The sequence below is a fragment of the Typopeltis vanoorti genome, chromosome 20 (assembly GCF_054136105.1).
Source record: "Typopeltis vanoorti isolate ZY-2024b chromosome 20, IOZ_Tvanoo_1.0, whole genome shotgun sequence".
Classification (NCBI taxonomy): domain Eukaryota; kingdom Metazoa; phylum Arthropoda; class Arachnida; order Uropygi; family Thelyphonidae; genus Typopeltis; species Typopeltis vanoorti.
Window position 1 is genome coordinate 101981419 of NC_143568.1, and position 16657 is coordinate 101998075.

General features: G+C 37.1%; 1 protein-coding gene across 1 annotated transcript in view; it reads left to right on the forward strand.

Annotated features, from left to right (window-relative positions):
• Positions 1–16007, forward strand: part of LOC150095726 (Na(+)/citrate cotransporter-like) — an 84297-nt gene extending 68290 nt beyond the window's left edge. Inside the window, exons 12-13 of the mRNA XM_090410092.1 lie at positions 7467–7604; positions 15384–16007. Coding sequence (XP_090266218.1) covers positions 7467–7604; positions 15384–15587 — 342 coding nt within the window. The 3' untranslated portion in view covers positions 15588–16007. The remainder of the gene's footprint in view (positions 1–7466; positions 7605–15383) is intronic.
• Positions 16008–16657: the final 650 nt, after the last annotated feature.

Sequence of the window (16657 nt, forward strand, 5' to 3'; positions counted from 1 at the left end):
ATTGATTGGAGGAAATGGTATAAAGACAGCTGTTGCAGAATGTGTGGTGGAGATACTTAATGAGCAGTTCATAAAGATCTTTCAATCTTGTGAATGTGACTTCATGGAGAGATTGAGAGCAGTCGATGATGGGGAGGAGAGACTGACTGTAAGTGAGCAAGAGGTGTTTGGGGAGTGAGTAAACTAGATGTAAATAAGGCTGTGGGACTTGATAATATATCACCGCGTATTCTGAAGGAATGTGCCAGAGAGTTGACACCTGCCTTGACATATTTTTTTAATACGAGTCTTGCACTTGGTCAAGTTCCAAAAGAGTGGAAGGAGGGCAAGATTGTGCCACTTCATAAAGGAGGTGATCGAACTCGAGCATCAAACTATAGGCCTATCTGTGTGTCAGGTGTTGTGGTTAAGTTGTTGGAGAAGCTTGTGAGAACTAGGATCCAGAGTTGGGTTGACAACAATGGTATAATCTTTGATGGACAGCATGGATTTGCTAAAGGGAGGTCATGTTTTAGTAATCTACTTACTTATTACAATAAAGTGACTGCTTCCTTGGACAGAGGAGAAGGATACACAGTAATATACTTAGATTTCGCAAAGGCTTTTGATAGAGTACCTCATGATAAGTTGACAGTCAAACTAGAGCAGATGGGGTTGGATATTAGATTAGTGCATTGGATTGGAGACTGGCTATCTGATAGGTATCAGCAAGTTGTGTATGGGGGTGCAATATCCAGGAAAAGGAAAGTCACTAGTGGAGTGCCTCAGGGGTCTGCTTTAGGGCCATTACTGTTTAACTTGTATATTAATGATACTGGTGAAGATTTGGATGGAGATATTCAGTTGTTTGCAGATGATGCAAAGTTGGGACGAACTATAAAGAGTAGTGAAGATGTTGTGGCCTTGCAAGAAGACTTGAATAAATTGAGTGATTGGGCAAGCAAATGAGAATATGAGTTCAATGTTGCAAAATATAAGGTTTTAAAATTTGGAAAACAAAGATGGGATGCAGAATTTATGCTTGGTGAGAATATATTGTTGGAGGTAGAGGAAATAAGAGATCTGGGGGTGATAGTGGATAAGGATCTAAAATTTAGGGGTCACATCGCCAAAATTGTGAAGACAACACAAAGACTTCTGGGAATGATGCGGAGGACACTGACTTGTAGAAGTAGGGAAATTCTTGTTCCATTGTATAAGGCTTTGATTATACCACACATGGGCTATTGTGCCCAGATTTGGTCACCGGGTTTTCAGAAGGATGGAGAGATGTTGGAAAGGGTCCAAAAGCGACTGACTAAGGTACTTTCTGACCTCTGGAATGTTGAGTATGAGGAAAGATTGAGAAGATATAATTTGCAGGGTCTAGTGGAGAGAAGGAAGAGGGGAGATATGATAGAGACCTACAAGTTGGTAAGGGGTTGTTATAAGATCAATGGTGGAGAAGTTCTACAGAGAATAGTGGGAGATCAGGGGAGAACCAGAGGTCATCCCTGGAAACTGTATAAAGAGGGTGTGAGTAGGGGAGTGAGAGGCAGGTTTTTTTCGTGCAGAGTTGTGAATGATTGGAATGCCTTGCTTGAGAGTATGGTGTCTGCAAGGAGTTCGAGTGTGTTTAAGACACTATATGATGAGATGTGTGATAAAAGGACCTCCCCAATGAGACTTTGATTCCATGAGGTCTTGGGAAATAATAATAATAATAATCAGCGTGTTTCTTACTTGGTGTGAAATCAGAAGCTGAAATGAACAGAAACTTAATGGTGAGCAAGCAAGCAAGAGGTACATGAGGAATTAAGTAAGCTAGATGTCAGTAAGGCAACAGAACTTCACAACATATCACTTCTTTTAAGGGAATGTTTCCAGGAATTACATCAGCCTTGGCCTACTTGTTTAAGAAGTCTACAACAGCACAAGTCTCAAAGAAGTGAAAGGAAGGTAAAATTGTTTCCATTCACAATGTAGTGATAAGGCTACAAATTATAGGCCATTCTGTATATCTGGAGTTGCAGGAGGTATTGGAGAAGTTGGTTAGAGCTGGAATACAAAAGGGTGATAACAGTGGTAATCTTTAGGCTTCTCTGTATGGGTTTGTTAAAGGGAGGTCAATTTTACCAATTTACTTATGTACTATTGGAAGGTCACGAACACATTCACCAAGGGAGATGCATATACAACAGTATACTGAGATTTTGCATAGGCTTTTGATAGATTGCCAACACTACAAGTTGGAAACTAAACTGGAGCAAATGGGATTGGATGATAGATTACTAATCTGGATAAGCAACTGGCTCTCAGATAGGTACCAGCAAGTTGTGTATTGTGATGAAGTATCCCAGAAGAAGAAAGTCACTATTGGTGTGCCACAGGGATCTGTTTTGGGAACACTGTTATTTAATTTATATATTAATGATATTGGGGTGGGTTTAACTGGTGATATACAACTCTTTGCAGGTGATGCAAAACTTAGGAGAGTGATGAGGAATCAAGCAGATGTTGTGGCTTTACAGGGTGTAAGGGTGTGCTGAAAAGTTGTGATAATCACCATTAAGGAATTTAGGTAGAACCATGTAATTTACACATTATTCTATATATTCCCCATGAAGTGTTATACACCTGTTACAATGCTGTTGCATCATTTGCAATCCTCTGAGAAAAAAGTCTTTCCCTTGTTGCACAAACCATTCTTCAGCTGTAGATATGACTTTATCATCTGTGGTAAATTTTGTTCCTTCCAAGTGTTTCTTTAAATTTGGGAACAGAAAATAGTCAGATGGGGCCAGGTCTTGCAAATAGGGTGGGTGAGGCAGACATTGGAAGCCCAAGTTGCATATTATCTGTTGGGTTTCATGAACAGTGTAAGCAGGTAGATTGTCCAGCAAAAGCAACACACATCTACTCAGTTTCCTGCAGTGTTTTTTCCATCAGTACCTCCTTCAATTCCTTCAGAGTTGTTGAATAAACTGTTGCTGTAACAGTTTAATCTTTTTTGAGGTACTCGGTAAGGATTACACCATCCATATCTCAAAAGACAATGGCAAGAACCTTCTCTGCTGACTTTTGGGTCAGGATCTTCTTTAGTCATGGAGAACCCTTGTGTCTCTACTCCATTGACTGCTGTTTGGTCTCTGGTTCATAGTGATGGAGATATGTTTCATCAACAGTCACAATACGAGCCAAAAAAATTGCGTCTGATTTCTCAAAATGCCCCAAAATCCCTTGAGATGACAGCACATGTTCTCTTTTGGTTGGCATTCAAACATTTAGGGACCCACTTTGCTGAGAGCGTCTGCATGTCCAGATTTTGGTGGATGACCCCAACTCATTCCCTGGATATACTCATGGCATGCACTGCATCAATGTTTTCAGATGTGATCACTATAGAAGATCTTCCTGACACCTGGGAGCATCTGTTAGATAGGGCACAGTTCCCTAAAGTCTTACACAAAATTTGGTGAATCTTAGTTGCAGACTTTTCTTGCAGCACGAAAATGGTTTTCGTGCTTGATGAAAATGGTTTTAAGATATGTTCTTCTTTCTTGTGGTTATGTAAGTTGTTTTAATATCATTTTTGTTCTAGGTGTTTAGCAAAACTTTTCAGCCCCCTCCCCAGATGAGTGGGCAACAACATGGAACTGTCAGTTCAACGTTTATTATTATAAATACTGAATTGACTCATCACAGGAAACAAACATTGTTACATACAAAATCCATCATACATGCTTTAAACTCATTCAATGTATCTGCATTCACCACATCGTCAGGCAATACATTCCACTCTCCATGCAGAGAACCTACTCCTTATGCCCCTGCTTACACCTTCCTTATACAGCTTCCAGGTATATCCCCTTGTTCTACCTACTTCTCTCATTCTATGAAAAATTTCTTCCAATTAACCTGGTAACAATCTTTTTTTCCAACTTCAATGTCTCAATCATATCCCTCTCTTCCTCCTATTTACAAGGCTTTGCAAATGGTATTCTCTCAATCTGAGGGAATGTTGCTTATTGTTTCGTAAGCAACAATGAGATGCAAAGTATACACTTGGTGGGGAAATTTTGGAGGAGAAATTGAGGAGACAAGAGACCTTAGAGTGGTGGTGGACAAGGATCTGAAGTTCAGAGGTTACATTGCACAAGCTGTGAAGTCATCACATCAGATTATGGCAAATGATGCAAGGACCTTTAACATGCAGAAATAAAGAGGTTCTTGTTCCATTGTATAAAGTCTTGATCAGGTCTCCTATGGATTATTATGCACAAATTTGGTCCAAAGGGTGCAGAGGAGACAGACAAAGTGGTAACTGGTCTTCGAGATGTGGGATATGAGGAGAGATTGAGGGAATAAAGTTTGCAAAGCCTTGAATAGGACAAAGGGTTGTTACTAGGTTAACATGGAAGAAATTTTTCATAGAATAGTAGGGGGAAAAAAGAGACCATCACTGGAAACTGTATAAGGAGGATATGAGCAAAGGAATGAGGAGCTGGAAGGTTGCATGGAGAGTGGTTGGTGAATAGAATGCATTGCCTAATATGGTGAATGCAGATACATTGAATGAATGTAAAGACTCATCACAGGAGATACATAGTTACACACAAAGTCCATCAAAGTACCTCCTGTGATGAGTCTTTTGACTCCGTGGAGATCTGGTATTAATAATATGGGTGATGCTCACTGGCAGCCACATCAAGGAATTTTCTTGAAAGTTACACTTTTATAATCAAGGAAACTGGCCTCAGGCAGTCTCCTTAATTACAAGTGCAAAATTTATTATACTATGAAAGATGAGTAGATATTTAAAACATGTTTCACAAAAAGTATATCCCTATTTGTAATTAGTGCTGTATTTCCTATGACTGACACTCATCTAGTTTGTTACCCCTTTGCCCAGTGAACTTTTGCTCTTTCCTTTGTGACCTTGTCAACATCGAGACTACCTTAAACGACTAGGTCAAAAATAGTGCACAATTTTCTTGCCCAGTCACTTGTCATATGTGGTGATGTGATGCTCTCATTTATGATTATATGTTCTGATGCTATCACCTCTGAATTCCGTTTCCTTCCCATCCTCTATTCCATGAGAAAATGATTACTACTACTGAACTGATTTGACACTAGACATTTCATTTGTGTACTTCTAAGCCCAATACTATCAACTGTTGCACAGCTTTGTGCTATTTGCACATACCACCATATTATAAGTCTGCAGTGGATCAGGTGTGTGTGTGTGTGTGTGTGTGTGTGTGTGTGTGTGTGTGTGTGTGTGTGTGTGTGTGTGTGTGTGTGTGTGTGTGTGTGTGTGTGTGTTTTAGAAAGAGAGAGAGGATAAATAGTAGTCAATTTTGTTTGACAGGTGATATTATAAATCATTATACTTGACCATAAAGTATATTCTTGTTTTCATCCTTTTTACCCAAGTGTGAGCAAACAAAAGTGAATGTGAAGTGTCTTCATGATTAAGTTGCTTGCATACAACGGTTGCTGACTTCACTTCAGATTGCCACAATAAGGTTAAAGTGGCGATTGTCACTCTCATTAGTAATGTAATAAAGTGTGCTATGCCTTTATTTTAGAAAGTTCTAATTAAATCAGGAAAGAAAAAGTTTAAGTCAATACAGAATCCAGTTTGATCAGGTAAATCTCAAATTAATAGCATATCATAATTTATTCAGTATCCAGGCGATTGAAATAAAGGGGTACATGACAAGAAAATGAGGATTAAACACTGGGTTAGAAGCTATGATCAGTTCTCTGCATTCCTTTGCTATGTTATTCCTAGGCTATGTAGTTTACTTCCAGTTATCTCACTTTGGCCACTTAAGCAGCCTTTCAAATAAAAAATAAATAATAATGAATCCTCATGCTCTTTATTCTCAATTGGAATAGGAGTGGGTCTTTTAATTCTAATGTTTTTAGAAGCTGAGCTGAGCTGAAAGTGATAGATGAGCCCAAGATTATTGGGGGTGGGTGGAGGGGGAAGAGAATGGCAGACAAATGCCGCCATCTCATGATCCTAAATCCTCACATTCATATTGTTTTTGTGTGAGCTTTACAGTCAATTTTTTTCTGAGATGCAGAGTTATCTAAACTCTCACATCTCAGAAAAATGTTACCATTCTCTTTATATTTCTTTCTTTCAAGGTTACACAGTGGTCAGCATTCATTGTGTAGAATTTACAAGACAAAAACCAGTATTTCATTTGACAAAATGATTTCTACTTGCAAAAAAGAAGGTGTAGGGTCACCACTTTTCACCCCATAACTAACTTTTATGTGGAAGACTATAAGCAATGAGCTATAGATTCAGCAAGTCTAAAGCCCAAAGTCTGGCTCAGATATGTTGATGTCAGCATCTGAGCCCACGGCCACTAAACATTAAATACATTCCTAAGCCACCTAAACAAACAACACAAACATATCCAATTTTCCATCAAGATTAAAAACATCACTCTCTTACTTTTCTATACACACTTATCACATTTTTTCCCTCAGGCTGTCTATCCTTCACAGTCTACTGCAAACCAAAACACACACACACACACACAGGCGCCAATACATACACAAAGATTCATATCACCATCCAACACAAAAGTTAGTGTCATCAGCACCCTTAAACATAGAGCCTAAATAATCTTCTCCAATCAACAGACTTTAAGGAAGATCCTCAACAATGGCGTGAAAGGTAGAAAAATATTACAAAAAAATGCCATAACCATACCATACATTGGGAGAGTATTGGAAAAAAAAACACACACTACAGAAATACAATATTAAGGCAACTTTCAAACCTCCTGCAAAAGTGTACGTAGCTCATTCAAAGATCCCTTTACTTACTTTGCCCACCCGAGGGGGGTTACAAAATCCAGTGCACTTGCAACTTATGCTACATAGGGGAAAAACAGGACATGCAATTCCAACAATAATATGTCACAGAATTAACTGGAAAGGCTCTAAGTCCCTACACCACACCAAAACAAACCTAGTTTGAAAGAAAATTCAAGGAAGCTTGTGAGATGCTGATTCATTATCCTAATCTCAACAAGAATGATAGATTAGGTCTTCCATATTTTTGTGATTACTATCTGCAACCCATATAGGATCCAGAACATGATGGCAAAAACCAAACAAAAAAAAAACCTTAAGACAACAGGACCAAAGATGTATTTGATGTAGTTATGCTGTAATTTAATTTTTTTTCAGTCATCTATATGTTATTACAATTATGTATAAAAAAGGTATTTATTGATTTTATTATTTTTTTATTTATTGCCTTTTTTATTTTATTTATTTATTATGTATTATTAGAAAATAACATAAATGTTATTTTCCTAATTATAAGTAAAGTAATTGATCTAACAAGCATTTTTGTCTCCATAAATTCTACACAATGAATTCTCTTTACATTTGATTTGTAACAATTAGTTTATCAACCACATACTGCATAGTTTCTTAATTATATTTAACAGGCAGTGGCCCTCCAAGTCCACCCATTGTTTCTGATGCTTCCCGTCACCATTTGTGTCTCATTTGCCTTTCTACTACCAGTAGGTAATCCTTCAAATGCAATAGTCTTTGACAGTGGACATATGACAACATTTGACATGGTAAGTGACAGCTATTAAGTACTATTTTAATTGGTAATTATTAAATAATAAAGGACTATTCAAAATGTCAACAAATTCTCAAAATGGTAGAATGTTTTTTAACTAATTATGTAGCTTGATGATCAGGCTGATCCCAAACTTTTCTATTGCTGACATTTCCACTGCAAAATAAATAACTTGCATATAAAAAATAAAATGAATCCTTTCAGATTTTTTTTATTCTCCAGAGGGAGTAGGTAGTACTTAGCCTAAACTTTTTTGATAACTGGTTGGCAGCTGGTTTCACATTTGTTATCCCTAAGATGATTAGTTTGATTTTTAGAAGACTTACATCAAAATTTCACAGAAGTATCAAGGGCATCTTCAGTACAAGTTCAAAATTAAACAAGACACAAAGACCATAAGAAATTCATCGATAAGAACATAACATGTCAACCACATATGAATAAAGTAGAGTAGCACAGTCCAAACTGCACTAAGGTCACAAGACACTTTTATATATATGTTATAAATCCATAGTATTAACTAGGGAGAGCTGTGTGAAGAAAAAAAAATTCCCATAACAGGAATAACTTCAATCCATCAGATCTATTAAGACTAGAGCAATGTAGAAAGGTTTCCGAACTTTCTTCATTTTAGTTTATTATTTTTTTTTTTATGTAACTCCTACTCATGAAAAATTGTAAACCTTTAGTACTGTGGCCAGGCTAAAGATTTTTTTTTTAATTTTATTAATTTTGTATTTTTTAATTTATATTCTACATAATTTGGAACACTTCTACATAAACAGAGCCTGTGTAGCTCAGTGGATGGGGCGTTTGCCAACCACGGCGCTTGGCCGCACGAAGGAAGACTTGGTTTCGAGTCTAGTCGGCGACTAGAGGAAATTTTTCTAAGCCTTTTTTCGACCGGTTCCCAAGTTAGTCGATCTCTGGCACGGGCAAGCAGGTTTTTCCTCCCAGAAACTCGGGTTTTTTGTCCTGTAAACTCAAGAAAATCGACCGTAGAACCCACATTATTTCAGACATTAAATATATTGTGTTAGGGTTAGGGACCACGAGATGGCGGCACATTTGAGCCGTCTCTCTTCACTGAGTACCGCTTAATTAGTGATAGCCTTGGGCCATCTATCTCTGATTGGTACCAGTGGAGATCGAACTGCCCACTCAGTCTCCAAAAGTTAGATAGGGCTAATTGGCCTTGCCTACTCCCCGTATACGGGAATAAAAAGGCTTTAGCTGATGATTTTGATGATGATAATTTGGAAACCCCACTCTGGAAACAAATACAATTTTTGCAAGCTACTTCAGGCCTCAGTAAGTGAGGCAGTGGTTTCTCACTGGGCAATGAATTTCATCTCCCACCTAAGGACAACTGTATACATCCATGCCCATGGTGGGATTTGAACATGCAGTTTGTTGGTTGGAGAAGGTATATGTTAACCACTCATTCAACCACTTCATAAGAAAATGGTTTTTATGTATGACTTTAGATGAATAAAGAATCCATAGAATCCTAGGTTTGGAGGAGATGGCATATATTCTTAGTCTAGATTGTTTATTTTTGCTTATTAAATTTAATATAGTTCAACATGACAAACAGCTGCAGATTTGCTAGTTTTGCTGAAGTATGATAAACCACAGGTGCAGAGAATTTAACACAAGGATAGGCAAAAGGAGAAGTGTGTCCTTTGCAGAGATTAAAAAGGAGGAAAGTTTATTAATTAGTCAAAGTCACTCTCAGATCAACAGAATAAAGTTGGACATTCATTCAAAGACACTCCTTTTTGACATTTGGGATAATATGGTTGACAAATTCTTAAGAGACCGGAGCAGGGAAGAAGAAAATTAACTTGCTAATATTTCTCTTGTTTTTTTAACCAGCATCATCAGAGCACAAAATATAATAGTGGTGATGCACAGCACTCAATTAGAATGGTATGGAAACAATTTAAATTGTAAATGACAAGGACCTGATGTCCTAACAAGGTGCTCTTTAGGAGCAGAATTACAACAAAATTAATAGTTAAATTGGAGGAGAAGAATGATTTCGCCCATATATTTGGCAACTTAATACAGCCATAATTTTTGGGGTTAGGAGAGTGCTTTATAGTACTCTCCTAACCTCATATGCAATTAAGAGAATCATGAAACACTAGCCTTATGGCATTAGTTGTTTGAGTCATTAATCCCAAGTGAACTAAACTCTCCAGCAAGAACTGTTAAGCTTTTCCATTTATATCACCTTCCTTTGATGACTCAAAATATTTCTCTACTTTTTACTTATGATCAAAGGCACATAAGTTACATTGTCCCATTTAGAAAATTTCCCAATTCACTAGTTGAAACTGGATCCTTTTGAAGTTTATCTCCATGTTTAGTTTGGAAATACTGCAGATATTCTCTGATCCTTAGTGTCTAAATACATGTTATTTAGAAGTATCTCACCTCTTTTCTCTTCTTTGTAATATGGTTGTAATATCAACCAGGTCAACATATTTCTTCAATTTGTCTTAAAGATGGTAATCTTCAGTTCTCTTGAGAGGAGGTTTTCTAGTAGCTGAATTTTCTGATGTTATAGCCAACATGATATCAGGTTGTATTAAGTGGCATCATCATATGTGAGTATAGGTTAGACAATACAGGATACCATTTGGGACTTCACCAGCCAGTGGAATTCTCAGTTGGTGCTTCACCCATCAGAAATTCTCCTGCTCTAATCTAAATCTAATAAGATATGTTAAAGATGCCAAGAAAAATTATATTCTTAGTTTAATCCTTTATCCAAGTGTAAGCAAACAAAGTTTGCATCTGAAGTATTTTTAGGACTGGGTCTAGCTCCCACTGATGAGACCTCAATAAAGGTTGAAACCAGTCTGGGTAGTGACCCTTCCCATTATGCATAGCATTATACATGTCTGTAAGGATATCTGCTTTGCATTATGGGATACTAAGGCAAGTGATGTGAAGTCATTAACTTCTATATATGAGTTGCCAGTACTGAAAATACTTCAGGTGCAAACTTTGTTTGCTTACACTTTCATAAAGGATTAAACCAAGAATATAATTTCTTGGCATCTTTAATTTATAGTATAACCAAGAGTGGAAAAACTTCCAATAATAAGATTTGTGCAATAGCTAGTTATGATTCCTTCACAGTTGAGAGAATTGTATTAGCAACCAGCTCCTGGATGGTATATTACTTGCTTCATTAGTGATTTTTCAGTATTGATTCTGGCATATATAATCCACAGGAGATCTAGCTTATATCATTAACTTCTGGTTGCAATGAAAAGATTTGGGAAACCCAGTTTCTTGCTCCCAATATTTCCATCACACATGTCAGACTATCAAGGCAGCTGACATGACACAACAGTCATGTGTCACCTTATGTCTTTCTCATGCAGTTCTTAATTGTTGTTCTCCTTATCTGATCTTACAGTTGATTCCATCCAGATCCTCAATACAGGTCATCTTTCTTGGAGCAACCTTCCAAGAATTGCTCCACACATAAGATGCCAGCCTGGTTGGCCAAGAGGTTAGCATATCTACTCTCCAGATTACTGTTTTGCATGTTTAGGCAAGTGATGTGAAGTCATTAACTTCTATATATGAGTTGCCAGTACTGAAAATACTTCAGGTGCAAACTTTGTTTCCTTACACTTCCATAAAGGATTAAACCAAGAATAGTTTTTAGTTTAATATATATTATTATCTGGAACCTCCAGAAAGTCAAGGACTCATTGAGGGAGGTTATAAATTACCCAAACCTGCACTCATACCATCTCTCTTAAATTCATTCACACTAGATGCATTCACTACTCCTAAAGGCAAACTATTCCTCTCACTCACTCACTGCTCTGTGAGAATAAAACCTAGTTCTTACCCCTTTCTTGACTGCAAACATTCTTAACTTCCATGGATGGCCCTGTGTTCTCTCCCCACCTCCCATATACTGAAAAATTTCATCAGATGATATCCTATAACACCCATTCAAAAGTTTATAGACCTTGATCATCCCCCTCTTTCTCCTGTTAATCAGTCTGTAATCCACATACTCACAATCTGTCATCATAATCTCATATTAAACTAAAAACTGTGCATCTTATTAAACATACAGTTGCACATATGAACAACATTTTTTGTCAATCTCACCTAGGAACAGTTTATAATGTATACTCAGTTTAGTACTGTGGGTAGGCTAATATTTAACTAACCTATAATAAATTTAGTTTAATCCTTTATCCAAGTGTGAGCAAACAAAGTTTGGGACTGAAAGTATCTTTAGGACTGGGGTAAGGTAGTACAATATGGAGTAATTTAATAATAAGGTTGTACACGCTTTGGCAACTCCTATAGGCTGGGATGACCTCTCATTGCTTCTGTTTGTGTCTCCACTACTGGGCCTGGCTCCCACTAACGAGACCTCAATAAAGGTCGAAACTGGTATGGGTAGTGGCCCTTGCCTTAATGCATTGCATTACACATATCCACAAGGGGATGTGCTTTGCATTATGGGAGATACTGAGATAGGAGTGGTGAGAGCTTTCTCCACCTTTGCAACAAGTTTCCCGGTGTTGTACTACCTTACCCCAGTCCTGAAGATACTTTCAGGCGCAAACTTTGTTTGCTCACACTTGGATAAAGGATTAAACTAAACTTATTATAGTCTAACTAAGTGAAAAATAAACTCTCAACATTTAACTAACCTGGAGATCTTATAGAGAACAAAAAATAGTTACTGAAGTTTCAAGTCACTTCAGTCCTCCAAAAATGCTATCCCCTAGGTTCACATCATGTTATGATAAACATTAATGTTTGAGAACTTGATGAATTGGGATGGAAGCCATGATAAGGGTGACTGAGTGGTGAGAGTAGCTATGAACGGCAGTTAGCTAATGAAGCCAAAAAGAATCCTAGGGAGTTCTTTCGATATGTAGCCAGCAAAAGAAAGAATGATTATGGAAGGATGACATTGATTGGAGGAAATGGTATAAAGACAGCTGTTACAGAATGTGTGGTGGAGATACTTAATGAGCAGTTCATAGAGATCTTTCAATCTTGTGAATGTGACTTCATGGAGAGAGAGATTAAGAGCAGTTGATGATGGGGAGGAGAGACTGACTGTAAGTGAGCAAGAGGTGTTTGGGGAATTGAGTAAACTAGATGTAAATAAGGCTGTGGGACTTGATAATATATCACTGCATATTCTGAAGGAATGTGCCAGGGAGTTGACACCTGCCTTGACATATTTTTTTAATACGAGTTTTGCACTTGGTCAAGTTCCTAAGGAGTGGAAGGAGGGCAAGATTGTGCCACTTCATAAATGAGGTGATCAAACTATAGGCCTATCTGTGTGTCAGGTGTTGTGGTTAAGTTGTTGGAGAAGCTTGTGAGAATTAGGATCCAGAGTTGGGTTGACAACAATGGTATTATCTTTGATGAACAGCTTGGATTTGCTAAAGGGAGGTCATGTTTTAGTAATCTACTTACTTATTACAATAAAGTGACTGCTTCTTTGGACAGAGGAGAAGGATACACAGTAATATACTTGAATTTTGCAAAGGCTTTTGATAGAGTACCTCATGATAAGTTGACAGTCAAACTAGAGCAGATGGGGTTGGATATTAGATTAGTGCATTGGATTGGAAACTGGCTATCTGATAGGCATCAACAAGTTGTGTATGGGGTGCGATATCCAGGAAAAGGAAAGTCACTAATGGAGTGCTTCAGGGGTCTGTGTTAGGGTCATTACTGTTTAACTTGTATATTAATGATATTGGAGAAGATTTGGATGGAGATATTCAGTTGTTTGCAGATGATGCAAAGTTGGGACGAACCATAAAGAGTAGTGAAGATATTGTGGCCTTGCAGAAGACTTGAATAAATTGAGTGATTGGGCACGGAAATGGGGATGCGAGTTCAATGTTGCAAAATGTAAGGTTTTTAAAATTTGGAAAACAAAGATGGAATGCAGAATTTATGCTTGGTGAGAATATATTGTTGGAGGTAGAGGAAATAAGAGATCTGGGGGTGATAGTGGATAAGGATCTAAAATTTAGGGGACACATCACCAAAATTGTGAAGACAATACAAAGGCTTCTGGGAATGATGTGGAGGACACTGACGTGTAGAAGTAGGGAGATTCTTGTTCTGTTGTATAAGGCTTTGATTAGGCCATACATAGACTATTGTGTCCAGATTTGGTCACCGGGTTTTCAGAAGGATGAAGAGATGTTGGAAAGGGTCCAAAGGAGACCGACTAAGGTAGTTTCTGACCTCTGGAATGTTGAGTATGAGGAAAGATTGAGAAGATGTAATTTGCAGAGTCTGGTGGAGAGGAGGAAGAGGGGAGATATGATAGAGACCTACAAGTTGGTAAGGGGTTGTTATAAGATCAATGGTGGAGAAGTTCTACAGAGAATAGTGGGAGATCAGGGGAGAACCAGAGGTCATCCCTGGAAACTGTATAAAGAGGGTGTGAGTAGGGGAGTGAGAGGAAGGTTTTTTTCATGCAGAGTTGTGAATGATTGGAATGCCTTGCCTGAGAATGTGATGTCTGCAAGGAGTTTGAGTGTATTTAAGACATGGTATGATGAGATGTGCGTGTGATAAAAGGACCTCCCAGATGAGTCATTGACTTCATGAGGTCTTGGGGTAATAATAATGATAATAAATCAAACGTAATATGGATTTTACTTATGTTAAGGCAAACCGGCATTGAAAACTCAAACACTACATGACATAGGATACACTGTGGCTTAGGGCTGACCACCTTATCCTGTGAACGGTTTGAGGTCCGATGATTATTAAACCCTCGACTCCACAAGGTGAAAGAGGGTAAAAGGACGATGAGATGAGATGAGATGGATTTTACTTATGTAATTTTTTATTAGCATAGAATTTTCACCTAGTATCAAGAGCATCTTTAGCATGACCTTGAAATTAAATAACTAGAATAGAAGCCAGGAGCTTCAACAATGAAAACAAAGAAACTAGACGTACATGATATAGAGTGACATGGTCTGAACATATTAAGGTTCTAATAAAATAACTAACTAGAGATCATTAATTAATGAATAATAAATTCATTTCAGAATTTATGAAGAACTGCTCCCATAAAAGGGATAATTTTAGTTCATCACCTCTGTTTAAATTCAGACGATGTAGCAAGATTTTACAACTTTCTTTATATAAACCTTCCATGAGATTTTTACTTGTATGGAGAACCTTCATTTTCTTCCGAAGTATTCAATCTCTGGTCGATAGCGTATTCAAGTCTCATATATTTTAGCTAATGGATTTAATGGAGTCTAAATGTTCATCATAATGCACAGCTGCTGATGAACCTGTTTAACCATTAATTAAGATTTAATAGCTATGTCCTTGTATGATGAGTCGTGATTCCTTAGAGGGTGACTATAAAATTTTAGTACTTGTAATATTTAGTGTTGATCTTAAAGAAGTACACAGGACTAGTAAACTTCAAGTCTGTATAAGGACTTGTATTGAGATGCATATTTTTCTAAGTTTTTAATTTTAGTGTTATGAGGCAAGACTCATTTCATCTATCTAAAAATGCTGATTTTTTTTTTATCTCCCTGAAGGCAATAATGGCCTTTAGAATTAGTAATCCAAAAAAAATCTTTATAGTGCAAAACATAAGAAATAATAGACTACACAAAGTAATAGGTGGATTATCCATAATTAGTTTTAAAATATTTTGACAATTAATTCATATTTTTCAATATTTAATTTTTTTTCTGTTGATCTTTTCTAGATGAAGACTGGATGTTTCATAAAGATCATTTGCTGCCTAATAGAGATCATGATGATCAATACATTAGGAGTGGCCATATTTGATCTCTTTACATTTCCTTCCTGGGCTAATATATCATCAGCAATACCTACAAATAACTCAGTATATGTCACAAATTTGAACTTTCCTGCCATATATATCACCAATATTAGCAACTCTGCATAAAGAATTAGTAATTGTTAATGAGTTTTAAATGAACAATGTTGTGAGAACTCAAGCATATTTATGACCTTCTGTAATCGTATTTCATAAGAAAAATTATCTCCATCTTCATAGGACTGGCAGATATTGTTACCTAAAGTAAAAAGTGCAACAAGAATTGCACAGCAGGGATCTCATTTTCTGTGATATTCTTATTGGATGAAAAGAATGTTAGATAAATTCATCTTTGAAAGGAGCTTAAAGGATGTATCACAGCATTTCAATTTTAATTTTTACTGTTTTTAACATAACTGGCTAGCTTAAAAATTAGAAATCCTACTTTAACATTGTAGGACCTCCATGTGCCTTAATAACAGCTTGAATCCAATACAATTTATATTCTAGAGTCTGAATAGCAACAATATACAGGATCATTTGCATCCACTTCTGAAGCGATAGCGTGTCCTTCAGTGAGGGAAGGATACATGAAGTTGCCTCCGCAGCCTTTCAGATTCTCAAATAGGTTTAAGATTTAGAGACCGAGTACTTCCAGAAATGAGAGCTGTTTCACAGTTGTGGTCTAAAACTGCTGACAGATGTAACGGATAAGTGTATTGTCTTCACCTTCAAGTATAAATGTAACATTGTATCCCCCTGCAATCTGGAATACCGATTAAATATGTGGGAGCATTTTGCCATCCCATAGAAAGGTATTGGGGAACTAATCCATAAAAGCACTTAATGAAGATGAATGACATGGGTTCATCTTGAATGAGTGGGAGACATCATTTGAGACAGCAGAAATGTAATTCAACTTCAAAGCCTTTTCTTCTCCTGGAGTAGCCTTCTCCCACAATAAAAGTATTCTTCTGCAGCAGTTAATGTCCTAATCTTCTAATCATTTTTGCAATAGTTGTATTTGATTCAGTGATCACCATAGATCTTGGAGTCTGTCCAGTGTCCTCTGAAGGACAACTACATGATACATCTTTTGTCCATCTCCAAGTATTGGTTTTGTTTATGGACTACATTTCAGACCTTAAGTGTAATGACTGCCATTGGCAATCCTCCTAATTTGCATAATTTCTTTTGTA